Source organism: Rhinopithecus roxellana, chromosome 16 (assembly GCF_007565055.1).
Source record: "Rhinopithecus roxellana isolate Shanxi Qingling chromosome 16, ASM756505v1, whole genome shotgun sequence".
Classification (NCBI taxonomy): Eukaryota; Metazoa; Chordata; class Mammalia; order Primates; family Cercopithecidae; genus Rhinopithecus; species Rhinopithecus roxellana.
Window position 1 is genome coordinate 11,756,261 of NC_044564.1, and position 13,652 is coordinate 11,769,912.

The 13,652-nt window shown below is 59.5% G+C and overlaps 1 protein-coding gene across 3 annotated transcripts in view; it reads right to left on the reverse strand.

Annotated features, from left to right (window-relative positions):
* Positions 1 to 13,652, reverse strand: part of RXRA (retinoid X receptor alpha) — a 117,949-nt gene that overhangs the window by 35,716 nt on the left and 68,581 nt on the right. For all 3 annotated transcript variants that reach the window (XM_030919166.1, XM_010372771.2, XM_030919165.1), the window contains exon 2: positions 3,390 to 3,640. In XM_030919166.1, the coding sequence (XP_030775026.1) occupies positions 3,390 to 3,640 (251 nt within the window). The remainder of the gene's footprint in view (positions 1 to 3,389; positions 3,641 to 13,652) is intronic.

Sequence of the window (13,652 nt, forward strand, 5' to 3'; positions counted from 1 at the left end):
CCCTGAGGCCACCCACCTTGCCTCTCTGGGCTCACCTAGAAGATGGTCTAGGCTGCAGAAGCGAGGCTGTGCCAGGACGGGGAGGCCAGGCACGCATTCTTCCACCCTTCCAGCCCCAGGCTGCTGGGCCTCAGGTTGGCTTACAGCCCCTGGAGCGCAGCACAGGGCCACTGCCGGGGTCTGCTTTGGTCTGTCCCTCCCCCAGTGGTCTCCACAGCCCCCCCAGCTATCCAGGGTCTCCTCCCACACTCTCTGCTCCAGCTCCCCAGAGAGCCAGGCCGTCATTGTTGCTTTGCTGGAGCCTCAGGACTCCATGCATGGCCAGGGTGGGGGCCATTCCATTTCCCCTTTCAGATCCTTGGCACTTATTTCAGTTCCCGCCGCCTCAATGCCCCACCCAGGTCTCCTGCCCGTCTCTTGGCTCTCTCCTCACAGCCACCACACCCTTCCTTCCTGAGCCCCTGCAGGGTCTCTCCACCAGCCCTGACTTGGGAAAGGCCCACTCTGCGCCAGGAGCAGGCCCAGTGCTGGGCCTCATCTGTCCAACAAGGCAGGAGCAAACCAGCTCCTCCGCACACTCCCCTCTGTCCTCAGTCCCTGGTGGGTGGGCGCCGGTGCTGCCCTGCTTCCGACCCCATGAAGCCCGCTCAGCGTCCACCCTCCCTGTGCACCATCACAGGCCCACAGGCCCCCGGCAGGCGCTGCTGCCAGGAGGCTTTGCTGGAGCTCAGAGGCCTTGACACCAAGTCCAGCTCCAGGCTGGGCACTCAGAAGTGCTCTGTGTGGAAGCTGGCGCTGACTCACTCCGCCAATACCCGCGACGTGCCCAGGTGCACCGGCTGCAGCCAGGCAGGGTCTGGGACGCTGTGGGGAATGTCCCCCAGTGAGAACCTCCAGACCAGGGAAGAGACTTGGGACAGCTCGGGGGCCAGGCAGCTGCGGTCTGGCCTGGCTCTACCCAAGCCCCCCCAGACTCCTATTTCCCTGCCAGGAGGGGTCAAGTGGCCTGGACGCGGCCACGTGGAAGGCCCTTCCTGCCATGGATTTGAGCAGGCAGAAGGCAGTGCCTGGCAGAATGCCTGGCCCTCCCCAACAGCAGCAGAAGTCAGAGAATCTCTCTGACTCCAGCGACTCTGACTTTGCGGTTGTGGTTTTGGGGCTAGGAGTGGGGGCACATCCCTCCTGAAGCCCTACTCACACTCCCACGAATGTGAGGAACCCCAGGGTTCCAAGACAAACTGCTGAAGCCTCGAAGCTGGACTCAACCCCCAGGAAAGGAGCTATGGGTTCTGGGGAACCAGGGCCAAGTCAAGCATGGGCCTCAGACCACGGCAAACTAACTGTGGGTGAGACCCACAGCCCAACGGCAGACCGACGCCAACGGCGGCCGGGCAGGGAACGTCTGGGGCAACCTGCGTCTGCTCCTCACCCACACCTACCCCGGGGGCCCTCGCCAGTGTCAAGGGGACCTGCACCACTCACTCCCAAGCAACTTGGCTTCGACAAGCCTCTACTTTGTGCCAGGAGCTGGCTGTACAGGAAACAACAGAGAACGGCCCAGAAGCAGCGCTGAAAAGCCTCCTCACCTAGTGCTGCCCATCCCCTCCCCGAGAAGGGCTCAACAGTGCCGAGGACACCAGGCAGCCCTGAGAATTCTGGGAGCACCACTGCTACCCGCAGGGGGTAACCTACTGTGCAACAGACCCCTTGGGGTCCAGGGCAGGCGGCAGACCTGGGAGGACCTAGCAAGGGGCATCCTGGGTCCCTGGGACCCAGCAGGTGCTAGCCAGTGAGCCAAGGGACAGGCGGAAGCCAAGTCTTCATCACCCTCTCGCCACAGGGCACCGTGCCGCCAGCAAGAGCAGGGGCAGGGCTGGTGTGCTAAAAATAACACGACCAGGCCTCCCTCGTGCCAGCACCTTGGGCCTGCTGCCTGCTTTCGGAAGGCCAGGTGATATGAGAGGGACACGGACAGAGGCCCCAGGTCTTCTGCACACATCCCCCAGAGCAGAGGGGCTTTGATGGGGTTGGCCCAGAAAGCCAGCAAGATTCTCCAGGGAAAAGGAGCTCGGGAGGTCAAGACCGGCTCTAAACAGGCCCGGGTGGATGGGCGGTAGGCCGGCTCCAGACCCCAACCACAGCCCAGTCCTAGGCCAGGAACAGTCCTGGGCTGCCTGGGAGGTGGCATGGGGGCCTGGGGCTAGGTGACCATCTGCTGCCTCCTGGCCCCCTCACGTGCAATCCCTTGGGCCTAGTGCCTGCCCTAGGTAAACTGAGGCAGGGCAGCAGGGGGCTTGGGAGTCCACAGGACACATGTGGCACTGTCAGCTGTATGTGGGCAGAGGAGCTGCTAGGGCGAGTCCCACCCTGGTGGGCTGTCCTGAGACGGCACCAAAACTCTGCCATGGAGCCTTCAGCTACTAGGGACAAAGGGTGAAACCCAAACACAGAAATTCAGAGCAGAAGGAGCACCCCTGCTCATCTGGGGAGCCCCTGGAGAGGGAGGGCCGAGTGGGAGTCCGGGAGGTTCCGGCCGGCCAGGTGGAAATCCACAAGCAACCACCGGGAGCCAGGGGAGGAGGCCCAGCCTCGCCCTCCACCCTCACAGATGGGACACCCCAGGGCTGGGCACAACTCCACGAGAGACACTCGGGGTAAGAAGGAAGAAGGGAAGCACGGACCAGGTCTCCAAGTTCCCCATGACAAGACCCGGGCTATGCCAGGCTCTGCCAGGAACCAGCCCTTCCTGATTCAGAAACAGCCCGAAGGGCCAGGCTGAGCTGGAGAAGCGACTGAGCAAACTTCAACTGTGGAAAAGCTCCCCACACCCCACAGAGGGCCAGGCGCCCACAAAGCCATGGGGGAGCCAAGACCACAGAGCACCGCTGCCACACCCAGCCACTGCAGGTCCCAGGGCCAGCATCCCTGAGCGGGGTGCAGCTGCCCTGAGCCCGAACACGCCTTCCCTGCGGGCCCTTTGGCCAGCGTGTGAGCGGAGACTTCAGGGGAGGACCTGGGCTGTGTGGCCACACGCTTCTGGGGAAGCAGGCTTAGGCTTGAGGGAGGCCACAGCCTCTCTCTGCTGAGCCCCCCAGTCATGGGAACAAGGAGTCCTGCGTCCCCCAGCATGGGAGGGGGCCACTTGGGCAGAGAACCAGCTGCAATGCACCTCGGCTGATGATCCAAAGGCCCAGGCTCAGCAGTCAGCCCGACCTGGACTCAAACCCCCCATGGCACGCTGCTCCCCGAGGCTCTGTATACCCTGCGTCAAGCCAGGAGATCACAGCACCTACCTCCCAGAGGCCTCAAGATGAGGCGGCTGCCCTGCAGTTGAAGCCACAGCCCCACCCCCAGGCCCACCCCTCCCCTTGCCCCAGCCCCGCACTCACCTGGGGGCTGCCAGTGCTGAAGCCCAGGGTGGGCGTGGTGGGCACCGACATGGAGTGGGGGCCCATGGGGGAGCTGATGACCGAGAAGGGCGGGCCCATGCCATTGATGGGGGAGCTCAGGGTGCTGATGGGAGAGTGCAACTGCCCTGGGGAGCCGATGCCAGGCCCCAGGGACGGGTGCAGCGAGGGCGCAGCCATGGAGCCTCGCCCCGTCGGGGAGGTGAGGGAGGAGTTCACCTGGGTGGAGAAATCTGCAAGACAAGAAGCCGCAGGAGAGTGGTCAGCGCAGGTGATGCCGGGCCTCACCAGGTACCTGCCTCCCCAGCTACAGACGCACCCACGGGAAGACCCCAGCACCCTCAGGTGGCCCCGTTGGTCTCGACAGCTCACTGACGCAAACTCACACTTACTAGGGGCCAGGCGTGCCCAGAGCTCCCCTCCAAGGCACTGTTCTGCGCCTGACCCTGGCTTTAGGCTGGGCCTGCGGCAGATGCAGGAAGAACCCGCTGTGAGTGAGCCCCAGGATGCCTGCCTGGGTCGCTCCAACCCTCAGCACTCCAGGCCCCTCCACCTGGGAAAGCAGAGGGAGGAGGGGCTGGTGGGCGGGACTAGAACACACAGAACACAGTCAGTCAGCCCCTCTGCCCATCTCCACAGGGACTCAAGGTGAAGGTCTGGGAATAATCACGAAAGGCATAAAGGCTGGTGTCTCCGAGAACCTGCCGTGTAGCAGGACCTGGTCAGTGCCGAGTGTGGGTGAATTCGTGGATCTGGGAGGTCCGCAGTGAGCACTGTGATTCTCCCATTTTACAGATGCGGGAAGCCAGGCCCCGAGTACTCAGAGCTGCCTGTGGCCAAGCCAGGACTGGCAGCGCCTACTGACCCACTGCCATGTCTGTGGCCCTAACCAGCAGGCCACACTGCCTGGGCCTGCTCAGGTGCCACAGCAGTGTTAGCCCGGGCAGCGGATGCTCAGGCCCCTGGCTCCACGCTCTGAGGTCTGCTTGAGGGGACCAGAGGGGAGGAATGGGGCACTTCCCGTGTGGGCGGTGGGCTGGACCTGCTGGGTGGCTTTGCGCCAGGCCTGGGTGTGTGCCAGGAGCAAGAGGGCAGCCCACAAAGGCCACAGGAGAGGCTGGGACCTCCCACACTCCCGCCTTTCATCTCGGATTTCAAAGCCCCGACCGTGCTTCAGGAGGTGCCCCCCACCCCGCACCCTGGAGGCTGGCACAGCGGAAAGGAGGCTCCTAGGTGGCGAATCCACTGCCCATGGGCCTGAGCAGACCACTGGGAAATGTCAGAGCCCAACCAAGGCAGCACAGACAGCAGCACGTGCCGGGAGCTGGAGGCACTGCCTGCCTGCCCCCACCCTGCCTCGGACGGGCTGGGCACATGGGGCAAACCACTCTCCCTCTCTGGGCCTCAGCCTTCCCATCTGCAGAATGGCCTCTTGGGCCCTCCGTGCCTTGACCTGTGGCAATCACAGGCACTTCTGAGGAGTCGCACAGGACCATGAACACACAGAGTGGCTATGACTGAGCCCAAATGCTGCAGGTCAGGGGACACCCCTGGCTGCACCCCTCCACAGCCCCGGGAAGACTTCACCTCCCCGAGCCTCAGAGCAGCAGTGTCCAGGGCACTGGCCCACTCGCTGGGTGCCAGGCTAGAGCGAGAGGAAGCCCTGAGCCAGGCCTCTCACAGGCATCTGCCTCCTGTGCACCCTGTGTCTTGGGGGAACACGGCATGAGTTTTAGGGTGCCACCACCACCCGGCAGCATCGGGACTGGGGTCAGTCCTTACCCTATCCAAAGCCGGCACTCTTCCTATCGCACACAGCTCTGCTGCCCCCAGCAGCTGTCTAAGGCCAGCTCAGAGGCACCAGGAACACAGAGGCTCTGCCACCCTGTGCCCACCCCTGCTCAGGAGCATTTGCCCATTCCTGTCCAGTAGCCTCAGGCCTGCCCCACACACCTCCTCTTGCTTCCCTCCCAGGAAGCAAGGTACAAAAAGGAGGCCTGGACGCCAGATTCAGCCAGCACTGCCCAGATTCAGCCAGCACTGCCCAGATTCAGCCAGCACTGCCCAGATTCAGCCAGCACTGCCCAGATTCAGCCAGCACTGCATGGGCCTGGCTGTCACTAGTGCCCCATTGCACTCAGGGACAGACCCCACCAGCAAATGAGCCTTGCCTGACCCACTGGAAACCTTTATCATTCACAATATTGGGAATAAGTAAAAATGCAGACTTAAGGCATTCCAGACCCAGATATGGATGGCACCTACTGGCAAAGACGGGTACTGCAAACCAGCCCTATTAGTCATTAAACTCCTGGGAGGAGAACAGGCAGGACCCACATGTAGATGTCAAACATGTGCAGCCCAGAAGTCTCCACATCCAGAATCCCCAGGTTCAGAAGGCCAGAGAGAGAACAGCTAGGGACTGACAACAGAAGGCAGGCAAAAGAGTGTGTCCAAGACAGACAAACACAAAATCAGGTTGCTCACATAAGTCTATGAAATATCTGCATAACCTGATGTTACTGATTCCCACAACTCTCAGAGAAGCTACCATCACCGGCCTGTGACAGACAGGGAAACTGAGGCATGGAGAAAGTGTGAGATGAGAACTACCCCAAAGGCACACTCCCAGAAACCTGCAGCTGCCCCTAGGCCAGGCAACCACTACCATGCCCACCAGGGCACTGTGGGGACCCTGGGAATGCCACACAGCTGCCTCATCACAGCCCTGCCTCACCCACCTTCAGCTGACCCCTGCCAGAGGAAACTTGAGTCAGCTTCTTCCTTTACCAAGCCTCAGTTTCCTCATCTGTGAAATGCAGACAGGCACACCTACTCAGCAGTGAGTTCTGCTCGGCCCCAAGTCCACGCAGGCTGAGCCTGGACCCAGTCTGGGCCCTCCTTATCCAGGTCAATCCAGGGAAGCACTATGCTGACTTCAAGGCAGAAGGGGACAAGAAAGCAAGACTGTGCACAAATCAGCTTTGCAGGCATCTCTACCGGGGAACCCTGGGAGGAGGCCAGGCCATGCAGGGAGCCCAAACTTCAGCACTGCATTCAGAAGCCGGGCCTTGGAGTGGACCGACCTGAGGCCCCAGGCACTCCTGGGGAGGCCACCCACCTTTCTTCCTGGTCTCTGGGAAGAAGATGGGAATTTTAAGGCCATGGGAGAAGTCACTCCTGGATTCTTTCAGCTTCTCCACCCCACCCCCTGCTCCAGATGTAATCTGGGAAGACTGGGGAGTCAGGGGGACTCTGAATTGGAGGAGGGGACTGGAGGGTTTCTGAGACAGCCTTCCAGGCCACCTCAGGAGCTGAATTATTTAAGCCAGCTGCCCCTGGGCCCCGTTCCCAGCCCTTCCTGTTTACACAGACTCTGTCCACAGCAGACACCTTCCCAGAGCCTGGGTGACAATAGGCTGGGTGTGTTTTCTGGAATCCTCTGGAGAGAGATGCTTTTTGGTCAGGAAGAGAATATTAAAAAAGAAGAGGCAAAAAATGCCTTGACATCCTCTACTCGCAGTGAAGCGCCCTGTGCATGTACATGCGGGCTCTGTCTCTTCCAGGCCATCTATCCGTCCCCACCCCTGATAAGTGGTGGCTCCCACAGGCGTTATTCTTAAAACATCCTACTATGGGGCCGGCGCGGTGGCTCACACCTGTAATCCCAGCACTTTGGGAGGCTGAGGCGGGTGGATCACCTGAGCTCAGGTGTCCGAGACTAGCCTGGCCAACATGGCAAAATCCCGTCTCTACTAAAAATACAAAAACTAGCCGGACATGGTGGCGCGTGCTTGTAATCCCAGCTACTTGGAAGGCTGAGACAGGAGAACAGCTTGAACCTGGGAGGCGGAGGTTGCGGTGAGCCAAGATCACGCCATCACACTCCAGCCTGGGCAACAAAAGCAAAACTCCATCTCAAAAAAAAAAAAAAATCCTACTTTGGACTTGCAGGGGCGCTTGTCACCAGCTGGTCTCCACTGGCTTCCATGACCCTCCAGGTTCACCCCCACACCACAGGGACAGCATCAGACACCCAGACCCAACCTGGGAGCCAGCAGACACACAACCCTCCCCGCTCAAGGGAGTGGCAGAGGGGCCTGAGTGGCAAAACTGAATGGCGGGATCCGGGAACCTCAGAACCTGAGCCGCACAGGGCCCCACAATCGCACAGCCTCACACCCCTTACACCCACCGTGCCCCCTTAGGGACCACAGGCAATCAATGTGACTCCGGACTCCAAGCAAGGAGGACTCAGGAAGCCCCAGGGACCTCCAGGGCTAAATGGAAGAGAAGAAAGCAGGTCCTGATCCCGGCAGGGGCAGTGTCCAGCAGCCCTACATGGGCCAAGGCGCCTCACACAGCTACTAGATTTTTATCCTGCACAGAGGACGTGGTGAAGTGATCGCCCCCGCGGCACAAAACTGACTCTAAAGTGCAGATACCTGGAGGCTGGGAACAAAAGCCATGTACCAGAGATGAATGCCCTGGAATGCCCAGCACCCAGGGCAGGCACAGAGCAGCTCCCTGGGCCCTCAAATGGCAGATCCTGAGTATCGGGGGCTAAGCGGCAGGTTTAGTAACTTGAACTAAGGAATGTTCTTTGTCTTGACTGCTGCCTGGTAATGGCACAGGCTGCTCCCCGAGATGGTGAATTCCCACCACGGGTGTATGCAGGCACCACTCAGGACCCCAGGGACACTCACACCCCAGAGGGTCTGCTGGAAGTGGGAAGGGACGTCCCTGTTGACCAAAGTTCCTAAGCTGCACAGTTCCCTCCAGAACGCTCACCAGCACCAGGATGCTTCTGCTGCCTGGACCCCAGAGCAGGAAGCCTGGGGAACCCCCACCAACTCCCTTCCGGCCTCTGCCTGGAAGGCGGGGGAGGCAGAGGAGGTGGCAGGAAATGCCAGCCCGACTGTGGTTGGGGAGGGGGCGAGCCCTCAGGACTCCAGCCCCCTCCTGGGCAGCCAGGGAACCTCCGGCTCTTGGAGAGGGGAACTCAAGTCTCTATATCCCTTTGGAATCTGCAGGGCCAATCGTGGCAGGGTCTGAGCGGGCCACAGGCTGGGACCAAGGGATCAGGCCACCTGTTTAGATGAACAACAGAGGACACCCGGGCCATCCAATTCGGGGACCCAGGAAGCCCAGCGGAGGGAAGGACGGTGTTCCAGATGGGGGAGCGTGTGGTGGGGTCCTGTGGGCTCCATGGTGGGGCATCCAGGACGGTGCAGAGGGAGGGCAAGGTGCCCAGGATGGGGGAGGAGCTCGGCCTGCAGTGAGGAAGCCTACTTGGAAAACCAGCACCCAGATGAGAGCTGGTCCTCAGCCTGCCTGCTCCCGGTCCCTGCAACGTCCCTGCAACCCTGTGCCACCTGCCTGGGGACCCCCCCCGGAACTGAAACCCCGTGGCAAGCAGCTAGCGAGCCCTCAGAGCTTCCTGGATCGCCCTCCTCCAGCCCCCACCTCCGGAAGTACTGCTTCCCCCGGCCGCCCAGGGGAGGGAGAAGGGCAGCGCTGGCGGGGACTGGGATGAGGACGTGGCAGGGACCACGGCGCGTCAAGGTTTGGGGGAAGCTGAAGGTGGTTAGTGTAGGAGGAAGAGGAAGGAAGTGTCCGCAAGCCCCAGAGGGTGAGGGGCCCTGAGGAACCAGGGTGGGGCGGGCAGCTGTGCCCAACACAGGAGGTGCCGGCCATGGTGAGAACGGGTCTCTGCTTACCCTTGGGCCCACAGGACCCACTACTCCCTGATGGACAGACCCTAGGCTACCCCTTAACCTAGATGAGCCTCAGTTTCCTCTTCCGTAAAATGGGCATGCCAACAGCAGAGGCTGTTGAAGATGGGCCCTATGGGCCCTTGGCAGGATGGGCTCTCCACACCTGCTGTGCATCTGTTTCCCGCCTCCCCGCAGAGTCAGGCAAAGACTCAGGCCTGTCACCTCCAGCCCCAGGAGCATGGCCCACTCGCGGCCTCCAGGCCAGGTGTCAGCTTACAGCTCAGGTGGCCCAGGCTGGAATTTCAGCTCTTCTGAGGTTACCCTGCCCTTTCCTCAACCAACACCCCGGCCCCAAATCTCAGCCCCATCTGAGGACAGGCCAGATTGGCCCTCCTGAATAGTCAGGAGAGACCCAGGCCTGCCTCCACAGGAGCATCTGATGGCGGAGCTCCCCGCAGGCAATGTCAAGGGGCTCCATGGGGAGGTCCAGCCCCTCCCTTGGCCAGGCCTATGAAGTCATCCACCTGCAGGAACCTGGACACTCAGGCCCCTGCTCTGAGCCAGGGGTGCCCCAGAACCACCCAGACTCTGAAGGAGAGAGGAGGATGGGGCCTGACACACCAATGTGTCCATCTCCCTCACTGTAGCCCGAACCTGCTCACAAGACCCCCAGGAAGTGGCCCTAAGGACTGCCGGCTCCCGGGTGCCCTGCAGGCCCCACACAGACCCCTGGCCGGCCTGCTCCCTAGCCCTGCCCTACCCAACCTTTTGTGACACACACAGGGATGCCCCAAGGGTCCATGATCAGTCCCCCAGGGCTGGCCAGTGGGCCAGGAGGGAAGAGGGGAGAAGGAAGCTGCAGTGGACACAGGAAGCCACAGTGAGGCCAAGCGGGACTCCACCAAGGGAGGGACAGAGATCTGGGTCTGCCCCAGACACAGTGCCACAGTCCTGCCAGCCCCATGGACATGTGGGAGCTAGGAGTGACTAGGATTGCAGAGCCAGCACGGACAGGCTCCTGCCAGGACTGAGAGGGGACAGACACTTCCCTGAGAGCCCACAGTGTCCCGGCCTCAGGACCGAGCCCAGCCAGGCCAGGTCGGTCAGGCTCTGGATTCCTGTCTGGCCTCTGCCTCTGTGAGTTTGGTCTCCCAGGTTCCACGTGACCAAGAGACCTTCAAGGACTCTGAATACCAAACCCACCTTTATGATCACCCACCCCTGCACAAATGCGGAGAAAGCAGCATCTTGACTCCCTATCCCCTCACCCAGGAGGAGCCAAACACTGGCCTCTCCCTCCTTGAGCTCCACGGGGCCCCCTGACATTGCCTCCCACCCCTCTGCCCTCCCAGCCCAAGAGGACCCCATGGCAGGGACCTTGTCCAGTTTCCCCAGTGCAAGATCAGGGGCTGGCACAAGGGGAGACTGGGAGACGCAGGGTAGCGAAGGGGTGTGACATCAAGATGAGGGGCCCAGAGGTGCCGCCTGAGGCCTCTGGCCCCTGAGGCATGTAGCATACAAGTGCAGCTAGCCAGGCAGCTCAGTCCGCAGGGGAGACAGATCCAAAGGCAGGGGCAGATCTGCAGCCCAGACCTACAAGACCCTGCCAGGGCCCTTCCCCAGAGACCTCCACGAGCTGCCAGGGCATGAGAACAAGGAGTAGTGACCCACAAACCTTGACCTTCCCCAAGCCTCAGTCAGGAGACACCAACCTAACACCCTTCAGTCTTGACTGACCTCAAACTCCCAGAGCACTGGCAGTGGCCCCTCATGGAGACAAGCCCCATCAAGGCCCAAAGGGCCTCGGCAGGAAAACCACTCTTGATTATAAAACTTACAGTCTATAGTCTTTATAATCTATAAAACTGTAAGACTCAGCTTAGGGCGATGCCTGTGAAGGCATCCAGCAAGTGTGCAATGACACATCTGCACTGTCACTGCCATCAACATCACCGTTGCCACCATCATCACCGTCATCATCGCCATGAGTTGGGATCACTACGATCACCATCACCATCATCATCACCGTCATCATCACCACCACCATCACTACGATCACCATCACCATCATCACCGTCATCACCACCATCACCACTGCCATCACCAACATTAACATCACCATCATCACCAGCATCAACACCATGATCATCACCATCAATGCTAACATCACCATCATCACCACCATCACCAACATTAATATCACCACCATCACCACCACCATATACATCACCACCATCATCACCACCATCACTACCATCACCACTACCATCATCACCAACACACATTAACATTCCCATCATCACCAGCATCAACATCAACACCATCATCATCACCAACATCACTGTCGTCATCACCACCATTACCACCACCACCATCACTATAGTTACCACGACCATCATCAACATCAACACCATCATTGCCACCAACATCACCATCACCGCCATCATCATCACTACAGTCACCATAATCACCACCATCAACATCAACACCATCATCACCACCATCAATACTAACATCACCATCATCCCCATCACCAACATTAATATCACCACCATCATCACCACCATCATCACCACCATCACTACCATCACCAACACACATTAACATCACCATCATCACCAGCATCAACATCAACACCATCAACATCAACACCATTATCACCACCAACATCACTGTCATCATCACCACCATTACCACCACCACCATCACTATAGTTACCATGACCATCATCGACATCAACACTATCATTGCCACCAACATCACCATCACCGCCATCATCATCACTACAGTCACCATAATCACCACCAACAACACCATCACCACCATCAATACTAACATCACCATCATCACCAACATTAATATCACCACTATCACCACCACCATATACATCACCACCATCATCACCACCATCAATACTAACATCACCATCATCACCACCATCAATACTAACATCACCATCACCATCATTGATATCACCACCGTTACCACCACCATATACATCACCATCACCATCATTGCCACCATCACCACTACCATCATACCATGATGACCATCAACATTAACATCACCATCACCACCATCACCATTACCACCATGACTACCATCAACGTCACCATCATCACCATCATCACCACCACCATCACCACCACCACCATCACCAACATCAACACCATCATTACATCATCATCATCACCACCATCATCACCATCACTATCAGCTAAGCAAACCCTTGCCCTGCTCCACTGTGCAGATGGCAAGCTGAAGCCCAGAGATGTTGACAAGTTTTGTCACAAGTAGCAAGGGGATGGTGTTTTGGGTCCTCTTGGCCATAGTGAGCAAGTTGAGGACTGATCAGGGGCAGAAGGAAGAACAGGAAGTGGTGCTCAGGCTGATGGCCACCCTTGCACAGCCCATTCATACAGCCCAGGGGCGCTGAGGTTAGACCTGGTGGTGGCAGGTACAGCTGCAGCCCAGCCACAGTGAGGGAAGTGGGAAGCATACCCAGGAGGAAGAGGGTGGTCAGGAGGGGGCTCCCCATGAGTAGTCAGCGCCTGCACTGAGGAAGCATTCGAGACAGAGCTGAGAGATGAAGACACCTGCTAACTGGAGCATGAGGGCCAAGGTCTTTGCAGGAACCCCACCCTGCATGCCTACTCCCCCAAGAAGCCCACCATGGGAGCTGAGGCCACAGGCCTCCCACCACGCCCAGCTACATTCAACCAAATATGCATGAGCCACCTTTCCCAAGTCTTGCAGCTGTTGCTGTGATCACCCACCAGGCTGGCGGGGCTGCCAGATGCCCATGGTGGCCACTGTCCAGGGATGCCCCAGGCGCTAAGGGGCACACTTAATCTGGGGCCATGCTGCCTGAAACACCATGGTTCAGAAGAGGAAACAGCCCCAGAGCTGTATCCCCTCCCAAATTCTTCACAGCTTAGAGGCAGATGGGGATGACGGGGGCACACCTGGGCCAGGCAGCTGGGAGGTACAGGCCAAACCCTTGCCAGACTCCTGGTCCTCTGTGACCCAGCCTCCTGGTTGTGTCATGCCCCCTTCACCACCCTCTGTGTGCCCCAGTGCTACAGGGAGAAGAGCGCCCAGGCCGCTCATGGCTTCAGGCTGACAGCAGAGCTGGCTGCACCCCTCCCTGCCCGGCTCACCCTGTACTTGGTGCAATTGCCCCCGACGCTGGCTCAGGAAATGCCAATTACCTACTGTCACTTCCCACTTCCCCATGACTCCAGGGCTTCCCAGGGCAGGGCGGGTTTTTTCTTTTTTTTACGAGAAGCCAAGTGATCACCTGCAGAACTGGCCCCTAACAGGGACAAGCAGGCAGGGTCTGTCCCCAGAGGGCTGAGAGGCTGGCAATGACTGGCCAGTAGCTGTGGGACTCAGAGCCCCATCCCAGAGTGCCTGCCCAGGGCTGGGCTCTCAACGCAGCTGCTACTCCTGCACCCACCCAACAGGCACAAACCTCAAGGGACGCCCATCCCCAAGGTGCAGCCCGCATGGCCAGAATGAAGTCCTG